Source organism: Ranitomeya imitator, chromosome 6 (assembly GCF_032444005.1).
Source record: "Ranitomeya imitator isolate aRanImi1 chromosome 6, aRanImi1.pri, whole genome shotgun sequence".
In the NCBI taxonomy this organism is placed as follows: domain Eukaryota; kingdom Metazoa; phylum Chordata; class Amphibia; order Anura; family Dendrobatidae; genus Ranitomeya; species Ranitomeya imitator.
Window position 1 is genome coordinate 85,984,922 of NC_091287.1, and position 20,986 is coordinate 86,005,907.

A 20,986-nucleotide genomic window follows, 5' to 3' on the forward strand; every position below is an offset into this window, starting at 1 on the left:
TGGTCGGAGCTAGAAGTCCAGAACTTTATTTGGTCGTCAGGTCGGCGTGTATCGTCGTGTTTGACTGCAAAAGCAATGATGCCTGCAATGTTTTACATGGAGCTAACAACCAGCGAGAACGATAAGTGAGTCGCCGTTAAGTCACTGGATCGCTCCTGCATCCTTCTGGAGTTGCTGTGTTTGATGTCTCTACAGCGACCTAAACAGCGACGCTGCAGCGATCGGCTCGTTTTCTATATCGCTCCAGCGTTGCTGAGTGTGACGGTACCTTTAAGGTACCGTCACATTTAGCGACGCTGCAGCGATCAAGACAACGATGCCGATCGCTGCAGCGTCGCTGTTTGGTCACTGGAGAGCTGTCACACAGACAGCTCTCCAGCGACCAACGATGCTGGTCCCCTGGTAACCAGGGTAAACATCGGGTTACTAAGCGCAGGGCCGCACTTAGTAACCCGATGTTTACCCTGGTTACCAGTGTAAATGTAAAAAAAACTATATACTTACATTCCGGTGTCTGTCCCCCGTGCTGTGCTTTCCTGCACTGACTGTGAGCGCCGGCTGGCCGTAAAGCACAGCGGTGACGTCACCGCTGTAATCTGCTTTACGGCTGGCCGGCGCTGACAGTGCAGGAAAGCACAGCGCCGGGGGACAGACACCGGAATGTAAGTATGTAGTGTTTGGTTTTTTTACATTTACACTGGTAACCAGGGTAAACATCGGGTTACTAAGCGCGGCCCTGCGCTTAGTAACCCGATGTTTACCCTGGTTACCAGTGAAGACATCGCTGAATCGGCGTCACACACGCCGATTCAGCGATGTCTGCGGGAGATCCAGCGACGAAATAAAGTGCTGGACTTTCTGCTCCGACCAACGATGGCACAGCAGGATCCTGATCACTGCTGCGTGTCAAACTGAACGATATCGCGACGCTAGCCAGGAGGACGCTGCAACGTCACGGATCGCTAGCGATATCGTTCAGTGTGAAGGTACCTTTAGAGTTTGTGCCCATGATACAGAGCTGCTGCTGGTTTGACGCTGAGTATTTATGCGGAGTCAAATCCACAGGGGTCAGATGTGACTGAATTTGTTGAAATCCCATCCACTATGCTATGTTCACTCTGCGTGCACAGACGTCTGCGGATCACACACACAACGTCTCTGCAAGAGAAATTTCACCAGTTGGATGTGGTAGATCAGCATGGTTCAGTGAATACATGCGGCTTCACCTGTGTTCAATAGGCGCCAGTGCTTTGGACACTGCCCAACATGCTCTGCGTCCAAGGTACTGGTACTTCTGGATCGTGGACACCTGGCCTTACTGTATAACAGCAGTCAGCGAGTGTATAATGCATTTTGTATTTGCTAAACTGGGCTTACAGCATTGCCAGAACCAGAAGAAATTAGTCACTGTTCAAAGCAGCCGAGCCATTGGGACTTGTGCTGTGCTACTGATGTCACCTGAATTGACAGCCAGTGACCGGTCCCAGCAGTCCTGCTACTGCTTTGAATGGTGATTATTTCCTATGGTGTAAACCTAGACCATGGAATGGCCTGCACTGGATCTTAGCAAGCGCGGATACGAGTAGCCCTATGTGTGTATATATAGTATTATTATTACAATCCACTGCTAAAACTATAATTTTGCCTGGACAACCCAGGGTCCAGCATTGACTCTCTGCAGCTGATCCTGGTGTTTATTGTTGACAGTGCTGCAACCAACAATTGGGGTTAACAGCTCTGCCCAAGTTGATGGCACACGTTTCTGAGCTCACCGATTTGGCCACTGACAATAAGACACTTGGAGCAGTGGTGGAGACTTTAGGGGTATTCCCATCTCCAAGATCCTATGCCAATATGCGCTAGGTGTAATATTAGCATATACTTTCAATTAGAAATGTAGTATAGTTGTTCTGATTCGCTATCTCTTTCCTCATATTTAGGCATTGCTGAACCTTAGGCCTCTTTCACATTTCCGTCTTTTTAGATCCGTCGCATTCCGTCATTATGGGCAAAAATGGATCCTGCAAATGTGATAGCAGGATGCGTTTTTTTTGCCCGTAGACTTGCATTAGCGAGGGATCGGCACACGTTGCGTCCGTCGTGCGACGGATCCGCCGTGTTTTGGCGGACACGACGCACAAAAAAGTTCAATGTAACTTTTTTTGTGCGTCGCGTCTTCAATTTTCGACTGCGCATGCGCGGCCGAAACTCCACACCCTCCTCCCCGGACTGCAGAATGGGCAGCGGATACGTTGAAAAACTGCATCCGCTGCCCACGTCGTGCAGTAATTTCACAATGTCCATCGGCCCGACGCATTGCGACGTGCCCGTACCGACGGAAATGTGAAAGAGGCCTTAGGTATCCATGGTCCCAACAACTAGCTAACTCACTATATCAGTGATCGTAATCATGGATACCTAAGGTCCTGTGATGCCTGAACATGAGGAAAGACATGGCGTGTCGGACAAACTATACTACATTTAATATAACAATTAAGGGGTTTTCTGAGTAGTGGCCAACCCCTTTAAAAGAAGTGCACATTAATGACTGCACTTTTTTTTTTTTTTTTCTCTTTCTAATAATTTCAGATTTGCTTTTTCGTCTTCCTCTGCACAAATTCTTGTTTTTATTTTGTCTGTTAGATGCAAAAACATTTGTAAAGGTTCCGGATAAAATTGTAGTCAGGACTACCTTAAGGTATCTTCACACTGAACGATATCGCTAGCGATCCGTGACGTTGCAGCGTCCTGGCTAGCGATATCGTTCAGTTTGACAGGCAGCAGCGATCTGGATCCTGCTGTGACATCGTTGGTCGGAGCAGAAAGTCCAGAACTTTATTTCATCGCTGGATCTCCCGCAGACATCACTGAATCGGCGTGTGTGACGCCGATTCAGCGATGTCTTCATTGGTAACCAGGGTAAACATTGGGTTTCTAAGCGCAGGGCCGCACTTAGTAACCCAATGTTTACCCTGGTTACCAGCGTAAACGTAAAAAAAAAAAAAAACACTACATACTTACCTTCCGCTGTCTGTCCTCCGGCGCTGTGCTTCTCTGCACTGTGAGCGCCGGCCAGCCGGAAAGCAGATTGCAGCAGTGACGTCACCGCTGTGCTTTCCGGCTAGAGCTCAGTCAGTGCAGGAAAGCACAGCGCCGGAGGACAGACACCGGAAGGCAAGTATGTAGTTTGTTTGGGTTTTTTTTTTTTACGTTTACGCTGGTAACCAGGGTAAACATCGGGTTACTAAGCGTGGCCCTGTGCTTAGTAACCCGATGTTTACCCTGGTTACCAGGGGACCGGCATCGTTGGTCGCTGGAGAGCTGTCTGGGTGACAGCTCTCCAGTGACCAAACAGCGACGCTGCAGCGATCCGGATCGTTGTCTGGATCGCTGCAGCGTCGCTAAATGTTGACGGTACCTTTATGCATAGCAGAACAGAAGGGTGCTCTAATTCACCGACTCCCACTAAACAGTGCTTGCTAGATGACTTTTAAATCCAATCAAAAACTATTTGTTAAAATAAAAAAAGTGTCTTATCTGTAATATAAACATTACACTTGGCTATTTTGGGACTTAAGGTACCTTCACACTGAACAACATTACAACGATAACGATAGCGATCCGTGACGTTGCAGTGTCCTGGATAGTGATATCGTTGTGTTTGACAGGCAGCAGTGATCAGGATCCTGCTGTGACATCGCTGGTCGGAGCTAGAAGGCCAGAACTTTATTTCGTCGCTGGATCACCCGCTGACATCGCTGAATCGGCGTGTGTGACGCCGATCCAGCGATGTGTTCACTGGTAACCAGGGTAAACATCGGGTTACTAAGCGCAGGGCCGCGCTTAGTAACCCGATGTTTACCCTGGTTACCATTGTAAATGTAAAAAAAAAAAACACACATACTCACATTCCGGTGCCTGTCACGTACCCCGGCGTCCGCTTCCCTGCACTCCTCCTGCATCCTGTGTCAGCGCCGGCCGGCCGTAAAGCAGAGCACAGCGGTGACGTCACCGCTCTGCTTTACAGCCGGCGGTGACACAGGATGCAGGAGGAGTGCAGGGAAGCGGACGCTGGGGGACGTGACAGGCACCGGAATGTGAGTTTTTTTTGTTTGTTTTTTTTTTTACATTTACAATGGTAACCAGGGTAAACATCGGGTTACTAAGCGCGGCCCTGCGCTTAGTAACCCAATGTTTACCCTGGTTACCCGGGGACTTCGGCATCGTTGGTCGCTGGAGAGCTGTCTGTGTGACAGCTCTCCAGCGACCACACAAGGACTTTCCAACGATCACGGCCAGGTCGTATCGCTGGTTGTGATCGTTGGGAAGTTGCTGAGTGTGACAGTACCTTAAACCAATGTTCTTTTTAGCTGCCTGCAAGCCATGTATGGAAGAGCTTCAAGAAAGTGAATAGTAGGGCTCTGTATAACATGGCCGAGTGGTATCCGATGTTTTATTGGTTAGCACTTGGACCAATGTTATACAATAGGGCGGTGCCGACCAGCGTCCCTGCCCCCATATTCTGATTTGGCATGAAAAAATTATCTGTGTGTCTGCATCCAATAATTATATAATACAATGGGTATGTGTAAAACATGGGACTGCACTCGGGTGTCATCTGAGAGCAATCCGATTACTGAGAACACAGAATGGAGAAAATAGAGGAACAAAGTTCTCCATCTCTTCCGCACATGTGATGCAATTGTTTCGTGCAAGAGAATTTGATCACACTATGGTGACACTCGGATCTAACTCTGAGAGCGTTTGATCTGTGTGACATTAGCATATTTGTCCCTATTTTCGCACATGAGTGAGTCTGCGGCCGTGAGACCCCCAGGTGTGTTCTGAAAATAGAGAGGGTTTTTTGTGCTCGGAAACTTACAAAATGGGTAAAAAGTGTTCAGGAATCTATGGCAGGCTTAGATAATGTAAGGCCTTGTATTAAGGATTTTTATAGTGGGTTTCAGAAGCTACGATAGGGAGATCATGACAGGTTCTGTGTATACTCTACCTGCTGGCTTTTCATAATTTCACTGCCGCAGAAGAGTATCTAGTCAAGATTTGCTTAAATATACTAAATGTTCTTTTTCCATTAAGGTTAATGTTCGTGAAGAAATGGAAGAGTTTATTCCAAGAATGTTGAAGAGAAAGCAAGATAAACGAAGGCTAATGAAAAGTTGTAAAGATCAGAAAATTTCTATTGAATGGGGGAAAAAATATATCAGAAGACTGATCAGATCATATAATTAAGGCTTTAATGAATTGGTTGCATTGGGGAAGAATACACGAAGTTGAAAAATGAAAAAAATAAAATAAAATAAATAGAAGAATGAAGAAAAGTTTAAAGCAAGAGTGTCGTAGAATTAAAAGACTCTGGAAGAATGAATGGGTCCTAGGTTAAGTAAATGTATGGTTTATGTTCCAGTGTCTGTATGATCAAAATAATTTTGCATGATTTAGTTAACAGAAAATTTGGATTTGGTCATATGGTTCAAATAGGGTATTAATAGCAAAAAGTATCTTTATTGGTTTAAATGCCGTGAGTTAGAGAGCAGAGTAAACTGTAACCTAACCATTTTGTTTTTTCAGGTTGATATAATTTGTCTATCAAGCTAGGCATTTCTAAGAACTGCTCCATTTTTAATGTACTTTTGTTCTCTTAGGAGTCACGCTCTCGTTCCAAGTCTGCTGCAGAAAGTGCTCCACGTGCAAAATCTGGAAGTCGATCTGTCTCGCGTAGTGGGTCAAGAGCGTCCAAGCACTCAGAATCCCGTTCTCCGTCTAGGTCAAAATCTCGGTAAGTGGGGATATGGTAAAAGTTTATATATTGTACCCATGGTGGTCTGGAGTTGTATTGCTCCTAATTAATAGGAAACATGTAAAAATGGCATTAGCGTAATCCAGCCACAAACCTTTTTCATCTATCCAGTCTAACATTGGATCAGTGAGGGTCAGGCCAAAGGAAGTCCCTACAATTGTTACAACACTGTCCCCTCCCCAATTTCACCGCATGTCAATGGGAAAGAATTTTGATTCGAGCAGCATTGGAAATTGCTGCATCCAGACATCAGATCTAACACTTATCCCATAGCTGAGATAACATATTTGTGGCAGAAATATTCATTTACCGTATATACTTGTGTATAAACCAAATATTCACCTCTCCACTCCCATAGGCGTGGAGTGAATATTCATTACCTTAATGAGCAGGGCCACATGATCGCTCGGCAGGAAGGGCTGCTGGCTCCGGAACGAATGAGATGCAGAAAGGCCACACAGGGAAGGATGTAGGGTGTGTTTTTTTGTTTTTATGGGAGCCGTGCATACAGGGATGCGATGGGGAAGCCGTGCATACAGGGATGTGATGGGGGAGCTGTGCATACCGGGATGCGATGGGGGAGCCGTGCATACCCGGCTTATACTCAAGAGTATAAACTCTAGTATATACGGTAATTACTTTTTCCAATATAGTAAATCCATTTACTTTAATTAAAAGCCACCCTTCAGCAAAACAAATGGACAGTGATCTTTGGACAGAAGGTAGTTACAGGTGGGTGTAAGTCAGCGCTCCCTGTATGGAGCAGGCTCAGATCCCGAGTTCACTGTTTGTATACACAACCTCTGCAAATTAGAACTTGTATTTTTAAGCATCTTTTTGTTTTATTGGGATTTATGGGGTGTATGGAGGGGGTTCAGGTGATCTGCCTGCTCTATACATGGTGGATGCTGGCTGTATTATAGGCAGATATCTTGTAACTACTTATTTTCAGCTGTCAATCTCTGACACTTGCATTTAAAGGGAACGGTAAGGCCATTCATGCTGCCCACATTGCAGGCAATGCAGCTTGACTAAACAATTTTTTATTTTTTTCTGATATTCAAGTGGCTTTCGCTTCTGCCTGTATAGGTTTACAGGTGCTATAATTTTTTAAAGATCTGGCTGATTAGGCACTTCTGTCAGCGCTGCAGTCTGTGGTGACTGACTGGTCTGTCATTTGCATGTACGTAGGAAAGAAAAGTCAATCGCCTGCAGCAGTGCTTTGATGGGGCGGTGACAGACCGGTCTCTTCTCCAGCCAGATATTCAAACTATAGTATTCTGAGACACTGACATTTTTGTGGTTTGGACAGCAAGTGGAGTGATCGCATCATGTGACTGTTGCAACATCTATTGGCCTCTCAACTCAATTGTGATGTGCTGTTGGGTTTCCATCACAAGTGGGGTCTCTTGAAGGAACCCCTTGCTGATTTTACACTCCCACAGGCTGGGCTTTATATGAGTGATCTCTATTTTTATGTACTGTAGGCAGCAATACCACAGTGTTGTAGGATATACACTGCTCAAAAAAAATAAAGGGAACAATAAAATCCCACATCCTAGATATCACTGAATGAAATATTCCAGTTATAAATCTATATTCATTACATAGTGGAATGTGTTGAGAGCAATAAAACCTAAAAATGATCAACGTAAATCACAGCTAATATCCCACGGAGGTGTGGAGTCGGAATGATGCTTGAAATCAAAGTGGAAAATAAAGTTACAGGCTGATCCAACTTCAGTGGAAATGCCTCAAGACATTGAAATGATGCTCAGTTGTGTGTTAGGCCTCCAGATGCCTGTATGGCCTCCCTACAATGCCTGGGCATGTTCCTAATGATCCTGAGGGATCTCCTCCAAGACCTGCACTAAAGCATCTGCTGCATCTCCTGGACAGTCGGTGGTGCAACGTTGGTGGATGGTGCGAGACATGATGTCCCAGATGTGTTCAATCGGATTCAGGTCTGGGGAATGGGCGGGCCAGTCCATAGCTTCAATGCCTTCATCTTGCAGGAACTGCTGACACACTCCAGCCACATGAGGTCTGGTATTGTCCTGCATTAGGAGGAACCCAGGGCCAACCGCACCAGCATATGGTCTCACAGTGGGTCTGAGGATCTCACCTCGGTACCTAATGGCAGTCAGGCTACCACAAAGAAATGCCACCCCACACCATTACTAACCCACTGCCAAACTGGTCATGCTGAAGGATGTTGCAGGCAGCAGATCGCTCTCCACGGCGTCTCCAGACTCTGTCACGTCTGTCACATGTGCTCAGTGTGAACCTGCTTTCATCTGTGAAGAGCACAGGACGCCAGCGGCGAATTTGCCAATCCTGGTGTTCTGTGGCAAATGACAAGCGTCCTGCACGGTGTTGGGCTGTGGGCACAATCCCCATCTGTGGATGTCGGGCACTCAGACCATCCTCATGGAGTCGGTTTCTAACTGTTTGTGCAGACACCTGCACATTTGTGGCCTGCTGAAGGTCATTTTGCAGGGCTCTGGCAGTGCTCCTCCTGTTCCTCCTTGCACAAAGTCTGAGGTAGCGGTCCTGCTGCTGGGTTGTTGCCCTCCTAGGGGCCCCCTCCATGTCTCCTGGTGTAGTGGCCTGTCTCCTGGTAGCGCCTCCAGCCTCTGGATACTACGCTGACACACAGCAAATCACCTTGCCACAACTCGCATTGATGTGCCATCCTGGATGAGCTGCACTACCTGAGCCACTTGTGTGGGTTGTAGAGTCCGTCTCATGCTACCACGAGTGTGAAAGCACAACCAACATTTAAAAGTGAGCAAAACCTCAGCCAGAAAGCATTGGTATTAAGATGTGGTATGTGGGCCCCACCTGCAGAACCTCTCCTTTATTGAGTGTCTTGATAATTGCCAATAATTTCCATCTGTCTATTCCATGTGCACAACAGCATGTGAAATTGATTGTCAAACAGTGTTGCTTCCTAAGTGGACAGTTTGCTTTCACAGAAGTTTAATTTAGGTTGCGTGCACACGTTCAGGATTTTTCGCCATAAAAACGCGATAAAACCGTGGGGAAAAAAATGCATACATTAAGCATCCTATTATGCAATCTGCATTTTTTGTGCACATGTTGCGTTTTTTTTCCGCGGTGGAATCGCATTCCAGAAGAAAAACGCAGCATGTTCATTCTTTATGCGGAATCGCAGGGATGCCGCACACATAGGAATGTATTGATCCGCTTACTTTCCGCATGTGGCTATGTCCACCATGCGGGAAGTAAGCGGATCGTGTGCGGTTGGTACTCAGGGTGGAGGAGAGGAGACTCTCCTCCAGGCCCTGGGAACCATATAATTGTTAAAAAGAATTTAAAGTAATCGTGATATTCTCACCTTCCGGCATCCCCGGCAGTCTTCCCGCTCCTCGCGATGCTTCCGTTCCCAGTGATGCTTTGCGGTAATGACCTGTGATGATGTAGCGGTCTTGTGAGACCGCTACGTCATCTGAGGTAATTGCTGCGAGGCATTATTGGGAACGGGAGCATCGCGAGGAGCCGGAAGACCGCTGGGGACGCCGGAAGGTGAGAATATCACGATCTATATCTTTTTTTTTACTATTTTTAACATTAGATCTTTTTACTATTGATGCTATACATAGGTAGCATCAATACTAAAAAGTTGGCCCACTTGTCAATCAGTTTTTCAAGCGATGCTACAGATCGCTTGTAAACGCTAGCATTCTGCAAGCTAATGACGCTTGTAAAACACTAGTGTTTAGCGGAAATACGCATGCCAAGTCCGCATGCGTTTTACCCGCGGCACAGTTGCTGAATTGCCGCAGAAATTCCGGACATGTGCACATAGCCTTACTTGGAGTTAGATTCTGTTGTTTGTGTTGCCTTTATTTTTTTGATTGGTGTATTTAAAAAAAAAAAAAAACCTACTGCGTTATCAAATACTATGGTGGGACTAAAGGAGAAATTAAAAACAGAAAATGTTCTCAAACAAAGTTTAAATCTTTCCGTGTTTTTTTTTTTTTTTCTTTCTTTGATTTTGTATAGTCATGTCTGTAAAAGTCTAATCTATGAAAATAATGCTACACCACTCAAATAATAAAGGGAACACTAAAATACCACATCCTAGATACCACTTAATAAAATATTCCAGTTGCAAATCTTTATTCATTGCATTGAGAACAATAAAACATATAAATGTAAATCAAAATTAATATCCCATGGAGATCTGGATTTTGAATAATACTCAAAATGGAAAATCACAGGCTAATCCAACTTCAGTGGAAATAACTCGAGACAAAGAAATAATGTTGAGGAGTGTGTCCATGTAGATAAGCCCCTGATGACGGTGAGCTTACCTCACCATCGATTTTGGGGGTGACAGGTTCCCTTTAAGGGCCAAGCAATTTTTTGTTCTTGTGCTTTCATTTTTGCCTCCCTTCTAAGAACTGTGACTTCATTTTCTTGCTGAGAAAGTCATGAGGGATTTTTTTTTTTTTTTTTTGTGGGACTAGTTACTCTGACACATCCATATTTTTTTTCCTCTGTTGAAGTAGCTGTCAGAGCTTGTTTGTTGCGTGGTGCCCTGATATTTATTTTTTTATGTTGCTATTTTAGGGTAAGTACCACACTTAAATTGCTTAACGCGTGGGTTTTTCTTTTTTTGAAGTTGGCGGCAATCAAAAACCCGCAATTCTGACATTTTAATTTTATTTTTCTCTTTAAGTTTATATAAAGATTGGGCATGATTTTATTTTATTTTATATTTTGCTAGGTTTGACTCTTCTAGACACATTGAAACAGTGTATGAATGTGAGTTTTTATTCACTAGGAAAAAGGGGGCGATTAGATTTTTTTTTTTTTTTTTTTTTTAACGTTTCTAACTTGAACCTGAATCCAAGAAGTATCGTTTCTCCTTGCATAAAGTGACATGATAAGCATGTCGAGGTGAGGAGACTTAAGGTACCGTCACACTAAGGGACGCTGCAGCGATTCAGGCAACGATCCGGATCGCTGCAGTGTCGCTGTTTGGTCGCTGGAGAGCTGTCACACAGACAGCTCTCCAGCGACCAACGATGCCGGTAACCAGGGTAAACATCGGGTTACTAAGCGCAGGGCCGCGCTTAGTAACCCGATGTTTACCCTGGTTACCAGCGTTAGAGTAAAAAAAACAAACACTACATACTTACCTTCCGCTGTCTGTCCCCGGCGCTGGGCTTCTCTGCTCTGGCTGTGAGCACAGCGGCCGGAAAGCAGAGCGGTGACATCACCGCTGTGCTTTCCGGCTGCCCGGCGCTCACAGCCAGAGCAGAGAAGTAGAGCGCCGAGGACAGACAGCGGTAGGTAAGTAAGTAGTGGTTGTTTTTTTTACTCTAACGCTGGTAACCAGGGTAAACATCGGGTTACTAAGCGCAGCCCTGCGCTTAGTAACCCGATGTTTACCCTGGTTACCAGTGAAGACATCGCTGAATCGGCGTCACACACACAGATTCAGCGATGTCAGCGGGAAATCCAGCGATGAAATAAAGTTCTGGACTTTCTTCCCCGACCAGCGACATCACAGCAGGGGCCTGATCGCTGCTGCCTGTCACACTGAACGATATCGCTAGCCAGGACGCTGCAACGTCACGGATCGCTAGCGATATCGTCCAGTGTTACGGTACCTTTAACCCCTTAATGACCGCCAATACGTCTTTTAACTGACCTGAGATATAAGAGAATAGCCTCCCCATACAGATGACAATCCAGCATTTGTTGGTTGTACACTATAGCTGACAACTTGCTGCATCAGCCATGATCAGTATTTGCACCTTCTAAATCTGTTTAACCCCTTAGATGCTGCTGTCAATAGTGACTACATCATTATAAATGGTTAACAGAGTGTGGGGGCTTCTTCTTTATCCCAATTGGTGCCCTCAGATCATGATTTTGTTGTCCTGATGTTTGCGATGGCAATTCATGACCAAATAGCGGCCTTAGAGTCTGACGGCTGTAGTAATCTGTTTAGAAGTTAGCAACATTTAGGTGGTAAAAATACACATTTTCATTTCTGTCATGCCACTTTGCATTAATTCCTGTAAAGCACCTGAAGGGTTAATAAACTACCTGACAGCAGTTTTCAATATGTTTAGGGGTGCTGTTTTTAAAATGGTATCACGTTTGGGGGTTTCCCAATATATGGGATCCCTAAAGTCACTTCAAACATGGATAAGTCCCTAAAAAAATAAATGTGGTAAATTTCTTTGAAAAAATGAAAAATTGCTGCTACATTTTTAAACCTCCTAAAATGCTAACAAAATAAAATAACATTTACAAATGGTGCTGATGTAAAGCAGACATGTGGGAATGTTATTTATTAATGGTTTGCTGTTGTATGACTATCTGGATTAAAGGGATAATCATTCAAATTTAGAAAATTGCTAATTTTTTAACATTTTTCTCAAATTTTTTATATTTTTTATAAATAAACACAAAAAATGTTGAACTAAATTTACCATTATCATAAAGTATAATGTGTCACGAAAAAACAATCTCAAAATCACTGGGATTTGTTGAAGCTTTGCAGAGTTATTACCACATAAAGTGACACTGGTCAGATTTCAAAAATTTGGCTCGGTCACTAAGGGGTTAAAGCCGCAAAGCTTCTCTGGGAAATATGCAAATAGTCTCTTCAGAGAGGAAGAGGACTAGAACTCTAGTGCCACCTATTGGAAGTAGCAATCCTAACAGTCAATGTCGACCCTTTAACGAGCCTTGTCACATGACTTTGGAAAATGGCAAAACCAGAATCTCAATTTACAGACACTGTTTCAGGGTAGTGCCCCTCGTCAGTGCAAAGTGGAGACTTGGTTTGGCTGATAGAGAGGCGTCTGACCGGGATCTTTATTTTTAGTTTTGTTAGACTCTCGTGCCATAAAGCGGGGTTGGGGTATGTGGTGCTCTGATTATATATTGATAATGCAGACTGCTCCCTCACTGACCTGCCCCCTAGTTTACATAATGAATACCTAACATACTGAAGAAAGAGACAAAAACACTTTTGCAGGCAGGTGCCAGCCGTTTCACCTGCTCTTCAGCATAATCACATATTTACTGTACACTTAATCCCTTTTGCTTATTTAATTGGGGGAGGGGGGTCAATTTGAAAATGGCACAGTAGTAGCTATCGCTGTGTATAGAGATCTGTTATCTGCTATTATGCCGGCGGCATCATCTTGCTGGAAAAAATAAAAAGAATTCCTCCTCCCACGTCTGCGCAATAGCAGCTTTTGGCGATCTCCGAGAGCTGCTACTGCGCAGGCGGCACCATCTTGCAGGAGGACTCTTTCTTTTTTCTTCAGCAAGATGATGCCGCTTGCGCAATAGCTGCTATCTGATCGCTATACACACCGATAGCTGCTACTGTACCATTTTCTAATTAACCCCCAATTAAATAAGCAAAAGGGATTAAGTGCACAGTAAACATGTGATTATGCTGCAATGCAGGTGCCACGGCTGGCACCTGCCTGCAGAAGTTTTATATATTTTTTTCTTCAGTATGTTAGGTATTCATTATGTAAACCAGGGGGCAGGTCAGTGAGGGAGCAGTGACTTATCAGCAGTCTGCATTATGAATATATAATCAGAGCACCACATACACCAGCCCCGCCTTATGGCACCAGAGTCTCATTAAAACAAAACTGTAAATAAAAATGAACCTCTTCACGACATGCACCGTACTAGTATTGCACATGTCGTGTCTCCCCCTTTGATGTGAGCTCTGGTGGTGAGCCCATATCAAAGCTGCAACATGTCAGCTGTTTTGTACAGCTGACATGTGCACGCAATAGCGGCGGGTGGATTGCGATACACCCGCCGCTATTAACTAGTTAAATGCTGCTGTCAAACGCTGACAGCGGCATTTAACTACCGCTTCCGGCCGGAAATGCGCGCATCGCCGACCCCCGTCATGTGATCAGGGGTCAGCGATGCGTTGGCATGACAACCTGAGGTCTCCTTGAGACCTCTATGGTTGTTGATGCCAGCCTGCTGTGAGCACCACCCTGTGGTCGACGCTCATAGCAAGCCTGTAATTATACTAAATAAAGGCAATCTGGGGATCGCTCCTATGTAGCAGAGACGATCAGGCTATGCAAGCTTCTAGCCTCCCATGGAGCCTATTGAAGCATGGCAAAAAAAAAATAAAGTTTAAATCACCACCCCCCTTTTTGCCCCATTCAAAATAAAACTAAAAAAAAATCAAACCTACACATATTTGGTATCTCCATGTTCAGAATCGCCCGATCTATCAATAAGAAAAAGGATTAACCTGATCGCTAAACGGTGTAGCAAGAAAAAATTTCAAAGCGCCAGAATTACGTTTTTTTTTTTTTTTTTTTTTTTTGTCGCCGCGACATTGCTTAAAAATGCAATAACGGGCGATCAAAAGAACGTATCTGTACAAAAGTGGTAGCTTTAAAAGTGTCATCTTGGCATGCAAAAAATAATCCCTCACTCGACCCCAGATCACGAAAAATGGAGACACTACGGGTATCGGAAAATTGCACAAATTTTTTTTTTTTATTTTTTTTTTTTTTTTCAAGCAAAGTTTGGAATTTTTTTTTCACTGCTTAGATAAAACATAACCTAGACATGTTTGGTGTCTATGAACTCGTAATGACCTGGAGAATCATATTGGCAGATCAGTTTAAGTATTTAGTGAACCTAGCAAAAAATCCAAACAAAAAAACAAGTATGGGATTGCACTTTTTTTTTGCAATTTCACCATGCTTAGAATTTTTTTCCCGTTTTTCTAGTACAAGACATGGTAAAACCAATGGTGTCGTTCAAAAGTACAACTTGTCCTGACAAAATAAGCCCTCACAAGGCCATATTGACGGAATAAGGCTACTTTCACACTAGCGTCGTACGACGCACGTCGCAATGCGTCGTTTTGCAGAAAAAAACGCATCCTGCAAAGATGTCTGCAGGATGCGTTTTTTCTCAATAGGCTTGTATTAGGGACGCATTGCCACACGTCGCAACCGTCGTGCGACGGTTGGGTCGTGTTGTGGCGGACCGTCGGCACCAAAAAACGTTGCATGTAACTTTTCTTGGTGCGTTGTCCGCCATTTCCGACCGCGCATGCGTGGCCGGAACTCCGCCCCCTCCTCCCCAGAGCTCACAATGGGGCAGCGGATGCGTTGTAAAACTGCAGCCGCTGCCCCCGTTGTGCTGCGCTTTCACAGCATGTGTCGTACGACGCTAGTGTGAAAGTAGCCTAATAAAAAAAATTCAGGTAAGGAAGGGAGCGAAAAATGAAAACGCAGAAACAGAAAAGGGCCGAGGTGGGAAGGGGTTAAATAACCACAAGACGGATTTAATCAACCAAGAAACTGCATGCTCGCAAACGCCAGAAGCCTGACAAACAAGATGGAAGAACTAGAAGCAGAAATATCTACAGGTAACTTTGACATAGTGGGAATAACCGAGACATGGTTAGATGAAAGCTATGACTGGGCAGTTAACTTACAGGGTTACAGTCTGTTTAGAAAGGATCGTAAAAATCGGAGAGGAGGAGGGGTTTGTCTCTATGTAAAGTCTTGTCTAAAGTCCACTTTAAGGGAGGATATTAGCGAAGGGAATGAGGATGTCGAGTCCATATGGGTTGAAATTCATGGAGGGAAAAATGGTAACAAAATTCTCATTGGGGTCTGTTACAAACCCCCAAATATAACAGAAAGAATGGAAAGTCTACTTCTAAAGCAGATAGATGAAGCTGCAACCCATAATGAGGTCCTGGTTATGGGGGACTTTAACTACCCGGATATTAACTGGGAAACAGAAACCTGTGAAACCCATAAAGGCAACAGGTTTCTGCTAATAACCAAGAAAAATTATCTTTCACAATTGGTGCAGAATCCAACCAGAGGAGCAGCACTTTTAGACCTAATACTATCTAATAGACCTGACAGAATAACAAATCTGCAGGTGGTTGGGCATTTAGGAAATAGCGACCACAATATTGTGCAGTTTCACCTGTCTTTCACTAGGGGGACTTGTCAGGGAGTCACAAAAACATTGAACTTTAGGAAGGCAAAGTTTGAACAGCTTAGAGATGCCCTTAATCTGGTAGACTGGGACAATATCCTCAGAAATGAGAATACAGATAATAAATGGGAAATGTTTAAGAACATCCTAAATAGGCAGTGTAAGCGGTTTATACCTTGTGGGAATAAAAGGACTAGAAATAGGAAAAACCCAATGTGGCTAAACAAAGAAGTAAGACAGGCAATTAACAGTAAAAAGAAAGCATTTGCACTACTAAAGCAGGATGGCACCATTGAAGCTCTAAAAAACTATAGGGAGAAAAATACTTTATCTAAAAAACTAATTAAAGCTGCCAAAAAGGAAACAGAGAAGCACATTGCTAAGGAGAGTAAAACTAATCCCAAACTGTTCTTCAACTATATCAATAGTAAAAGAATAAAAACTGAAAATGTAGGCCCCTTAAAAAATAGTGAGGAAAGAATGGTTGTAGATGACGAGGAAAAAGCTAACATATTAAACACCTTCTTCTCCACGGTATTCACGGTGGAAAATGAAATGCTAGGTGAAATCCCAAGAAACAATGAAAACCCTATATTAAGGGTCACCAATCTAACCCAAGAAGAGGTGCGAAACCGGCTAAATAAGATTAAAATAGATAAATCTCCGGGTCCGGATGACATACACCCACGAGTACTAAGAGAACTAAGTAATGTAATAGATAAACCATTATTTCTTATTTTTAGTGACTCTATAGCGACAGGGTCTGTTCCGCAGGACTGGCGCACAGCAAATGTGGTGCCAATATTCAAAAAGGGCTCTAAAAGTGAACCTGGAAATTATAGGCCAGTAAGTCTAACCTCTATTGTTGGTAAAATATTTGAAGGGTTTCTGAGGGATGTTATTCTGGATTATCTCAATGAGAATAACTGTTTAACTCCATATCAGCATGGGTTTATGAGAAATCGCTCCTGTCAAACCAATCTAATCAGTTTTTATGAAGAGGTAAGCTATAGACTGGACCACGGTGAGTCATTGGACGTGGTATATCTCGATTTTTCCAAAGCGTTTGATACCGTGCCGCACAAGAGGTTGGTACACAAAATGAGAATGCTTGGTCTGGGGGTAAATGTGTGTAAATGGGTTAGAAACTGGCTTAGTGATAGAAAGCAGAGGGTGGTTATAAATGGTATAGTCTCTAACTGGGTCGCTGTGACCAGTGGGGTACCGCAGGGGTCAGTATTGGGACCTGTTCTCTTCAACATATTCATTAATGATCTGGTAGAAGGTTTACACAGTAAAATATCGATATTTGCAGATGATACAAAACTATGTAAAGCAGTTAATACAAGAGAAGATAGTATTCTGCTACAGATGGATCTGGATAAGTTGGAAACTTGGGCTGAAAGGTGGCAGATGAGGTTTAACAATGATAAATGTAAGGTTATACACATGGGAAGAGGGAATCAATATCACCATTACACACTGAACGGGAAACCACTGGGTAGATCTGACAGGGAGAAGGACTTGGGGATCCTAGTTAATGATAAACTTACCTGGAGCAGCCAGTGCCAGGCAGCAGCTGCCAAGGCAAACAGGATCATGGGGTGCATTAAAAGAGGTCTGGATACACATGATGAGAGCATTATACTGCCTCTGTACAAATCCCTAGTTAGACCGCACATGGAGTACTGTGTCCAGTTTTGGGCACCGGTGCTCAGGAAGGATATAATGGAACTAGAGAGAGTACAAAGGAGGGCAACAAAATTAATAAAGGGGATGGGAGAACTACAATACCCAGATAGATTAGCGAAATTAGGATTATTTAGTCTAGAAAAAAGACGACTGAGGGGCGATCTAATAACCATGTATAAGTATATAAGGGGACAATACAAATATCTCGCTGAGGATCTGTTTATACCAAGGAAGGTGACGGGCACAAGGGGGCATTCTTGCGTCTGGAGGAGAGAAGGTTTTTCCACCAACATAGAAGAGGATTCTTTACTGTTAGGGCAGTGAGAATCTGGAATTGCTTGCCTGAGGAGGTGGTGATGGCGAACTCAGTCGAGGGGTTCAAGAGAGGCCTGGATGTCTTCCTGGAGCAGAACAATATTGTATCATACAATTATTAGGTTCTGTAGAAGGACGTAGATCTGGGTATTTATTATGATGGAATATAGGCTGAACTGGATGGACAAATGTCTTTTTTCGGCCTTACTATGTTACTATGTTACTATGTAAATCATTTTATTCAGTATAATGGCACCAACCTGACTGTGTGTAGGTTACTATGCACAATCCTGCTGACTGTTTCCCTTTAAATGCTGCTGTCAGCAGTTGACCATGATATTTAAGAAGTTGACTGGTGGGATTCCAATCGCTGCTGTTAAAGGGAACCTGTCACCCCGAAAACCGCGGGTGAGGTAAGCCCACCGGCATCAGGGGCTTATCTACAGCATTACAGAATGCTGTAGATAAGCCCCTGATGCCGGTGGGCTTACCTCACCCGCGATTTTCGGGGTGACAGGTTCCCTTTAAAGGCAGATGCCGGGGTGGCGTGTCCTAGCTGGCCATGTGAGTGGAAGCAGGGAAGAGTGCTCCTGCTGCCATAAGGACAAATATCCTGCTTTAACCCCGATTTTCGGGTAAACTCACCTAAATCCGGCTGGCTGAAGGTCCGGAGAGTGCAGCAGTGCGGAGCAGCAGGTCCGGAGTCGGCAGCGATGACCAGGAGGCGGCAGAAAGACGCTGGCACCAGCGATGCAGGAGCCAGCCAAGATGGCTCCGATGCTAGGGAGGACGCCGAGAAGGAGAACGCCGCATGTCAGCGGCGCATGGAGGTGGCCGCAAAGCTGCAGCAGTATTCCAGAGTGGAGGCTGCTGAGGAGGCAGAACCAGGATCTGGAGCTGGAGCTGACCAGGAGGAGGAGGAAGCAAGCACAGCCGAGCAGCATGAGGTACAGAGGGGGAAGGAGAGAGGCAGCATGGCTGGGGCTAGTGGGGGACCTGAAGCCATATCACAGGGAGAGGAGCCGACTCTTAGAGATGTTATCACACTGATCTCATGTCAGCAATCCCTGAACTCCTTGGCCCAGCAGATGCAGGAAGTTAAAGGGGACACGGCACAGATTAATGCGGCTCTGCAGAAAATGGACAAACGTATAGGAGTGGTGGAGGAGAGGGTGAGCACGGCAGAAGATCACATAGTTAAGCTACAAAAAGCTGAAAAGAAGTTCGCCCAAGCAATAGCCGAGCTCGCTGCCAAAAATGAGGATCTGGAAAATAGATCCAGAAGAAATAATATACGTATAGTGGGGCTGCCTGAAAAGACTGAGGGGAGAAATCCCACTGAGTTTGTGGAGAACTGGCTGCTGGAGAAGATTGGGAGCACAGTGTTGACAAAAGTCTTTGCTGTTGAACGGGCTCATAGGGTCCCGCCGCAGCCCCCTGCCCCAGGAGCAAATCCCCGTACCATGCTTGCTAAAATACTCAATTACAGAGACAGAGACATTATCCTCAGAAAGGCTAGAGAGATGGAGGATCTGACGGCTGGAGGTCAGAAAATTGCCATTTATCCGGATTATTCCGCTGCAGTTCAGAAGCAGCGGATGAAGTTTACTGGAGTCAAGCGGCGACTGAGGGAGCTGGGAGTGCAGTACTCAGTGATGTTTCCCGCCAAGCTGAGACTGGTGGCTTTTAATAAGACACATTTCTTCCTGACACCGGAGGACGCTACCCAGTGGCTTGATACTCATGAGAAAAAACTTAAGGGAATGGGCGACTGACATTTCGGCGAGATCCAGTTGGGATTTGTTTTCTCTGTCGATGGAGGAGAGTTCTGCGCTCGTTAGCAATGGTTAAAGAGTTGAGCAACTGTTGGGGGTTTTGCTGGGCCATATTGAAGGAATGGCCGGAGGGGACAGTACCAACTACTAAGTACGGGGGAGGAAGGTTATGCTGGGTACTGTGAACTGGTTTGGTACTTTTTCTATATGTTAATATAAGTTGAAATGTTAAGATACAATAAAGTGAAAGTTGGGGGGGAAATTGTGATTGCTATGGCAGCGGGACGCGAATGGAGAGGGTTAAGTAAGGGAGAGTGTTCGCAGTGGGCAGTGGAGCCCCACTCTTGATGAGAGGAAGAATGCGTTATATTGGGGGGGTTAGGGGGGCAAGTTGGGAGGGGGCAGGGGGGGTGGGAGGGTTGGGGCAGCTCATACTTGGGAAATTGGATACTTTAAGAAATGATGAGCCACATGATGGGAGATTGTATTAAAATATTGAGTTGGAATGTGAGAGGTCTGGCAGATAAAACACGGCGGGCGGCAAGTCTGCAGTATGTCCGAGAACAGAAGGTCTCAATGATATGTTTGTTAGAGACACATTTAGTGCGGGAGAGGGTGAACATATTGAATAGGCGCTGGATACAGAGGGCGTATCATTCTACTTTCTCGACGTATTCTAGGGGTGTGTCTGTGTTAATACCTGCGGGGGTGCAGTATGAGGAGGTAATGGTAAAAGAGGATGTCGATGGTCAGTATGTGGTGGTGAAATGTAAAATGAATGGAGTATTGATGTGTATAGTGGCAATGTATATTCCGCCCCCATACTCAAGCAAGAAGATAAGAGAGGTGCTGGAGAGGGTAGAGCGCTGGGGACCGTTACCATTACTAATTATCGGCGACCTTAATAATATATGTGATGACTTTTGGGATAAGAACAAAAAACCCAGAATAGGACGGCGGGACATACCACTACGTTTGGGACTTATGTCGGGGAAGTGGGCATGGTTGATTTATGGAGAGTTAGGCATATCGGGGAAAGGGCGTATTCATGCTACTCACCAGCTCATGGTACGCTGTCTAGGATTGATCTGGCACTGGGTAACCGATTTACTAGATACGATGGTAAGGGACGTGAGATATTTACCTAGGGCTCTCTCAGACCATAGTCCAGTTGAAGTGGAATTTCGATCAGTGGGGACACGGAACGGGAGCAGAAGGGAGTGGAAAATTCACCCTAATTGGCTACACAGTATAGACTTGGAGAAGATTAAGAAGGAATTGGTGGAATTTTTTGAGATAAATGAGGGTAGCGTAGATGTGCTTACTGTGTGGGAAGCCATGAAAGCGTACTTGAGAGGGCTGTTGTTTAGGGATA

The 20,986-nt window shown here is 44.7% G+C and overlaps 1 protein-coding gene across 5 annotated transcripts in view; it reads left to right on the plus strand.

Annotated features, from left to right (window-relative positions):
• The window catches only part of TRA2A (transformer 2 alpha homolog), a 110,572-nt gene that overhangs the window by 76,918 nt on the left and 12,668 nt on the right, over positions 1-20,986 (plus strand). For 2 of the 5 annotated variants that reach the window (XM_069729847.1, XM_069729845.1), the window contains exons 2-3: positions 5,098-5,407; positions 5,664-5,797. Coding sequence is in view for 1 of the 5 variants with exons in the window: in XM_069729844.1 (XP_069585945.1) it covers positions 5,664-5,797 (134 nt within the window). In the remaining 4 variants the exon portion in view is untranslated. The remainder of the gene's footprint in view (positions 1-5,097; positions 5,408-5,663; positions 5,798-20,986) is intronic. The other 3 variants (XM_069729848.1, XM_069729846.1, XM_069729844.1) reach the window with 2 other exon arrangements.